At 42.5% G+C, this 619-nt stretch overlaps 1 protein-coding gene across 1 annotated transcript in view; it reads right to left on the bottom strand.

Moving 5' to 3' along the window:
- The window catches only part of LOC119592277 (NACHT and WD repeat domain-containing protein 2-like), a 51,166-nt gene that overhangs the window by 22,560 nt on the left and 27,987 nt on the right, over positions 1-619 (bottom strand). Inside the window, exon 11 of the mRNA XM_037941108.1 lies at positions 463-602. Within this exon, the coding sequence (XP_037797036.1) occupies positions 463-602 (140 nt within the window). The remainder of the gene's footprint in view (positions 1-462; positions 603-619) is intronic.

The following is a 619-nucleotide window of genomic DNA, read 5'->3' as shown; positions in this document are numbered from 1 at the left end:
GGGGGGGGGGGGTATTATGCTTAGTTTCCACCTATTTCCCATTAATTTCACTCTTTTTTTTCTTTTACATTTTTGAGACTATTCTTTAGGATAAAATATTCCGTATCTCCTTTTGCGACGGCGTCTCCCCTTGGCTTAAAAAAAACAACGTTGTTAGTCCGTAAAATCAGTTAAAATGAATATAACCCGATCAGCCACACTAATCAAATCACCAATGAAATTATCAGATGGGTGGATATGATTTCAAATATCCACACCGCTCAATTATTATTAGTAGTTAATCGTTCCTGACGCTAAATATCCACACCGCTCAACTATAATCATGTAATCCCATAATGCTAAAAATCAAAACCGCTCAATTATGATTACGTAATCATCCCTCAACCTAAACATCCACACCGCTCACTTATAAAACCTTAATAATCCCCAATCATAAACATCCACGCCGCTCGCGTCACCCACTTGATGATATCCATAGCCAGGTCCTCTCCCAGCGCCCGCACTTCCAGGAAATTGTCGATGTTGTCAATCATCCTTCGCAGGAGCGTGTAGTCCTTCGAGAGTTCGGGGTCGTTGTCCTCTGACACGCAGGACACCACGATCTGGAAGGGCGAGGGGA

Source organism: Penaeus monodon, chromosome 30 (genome assembly GCF_015228065.2).
Source record: "Penaeus monodon isolate SGIC_2016 chromosome 30, NSTDA_Pmon_1, whole genome shotgun sequence".
Taxonomy (NCBI): domain Eukaryota; kingdom Metazoa; phylum Arthropoda; class Malacostraca; order Decapoda; family Penaeidae; genus Penaeus; species Penaeus monodon.
Note: the sequence above shows the minus strand (reverse complement) of the source record. Positions and strands in the feature narration are given on the sequence as shown.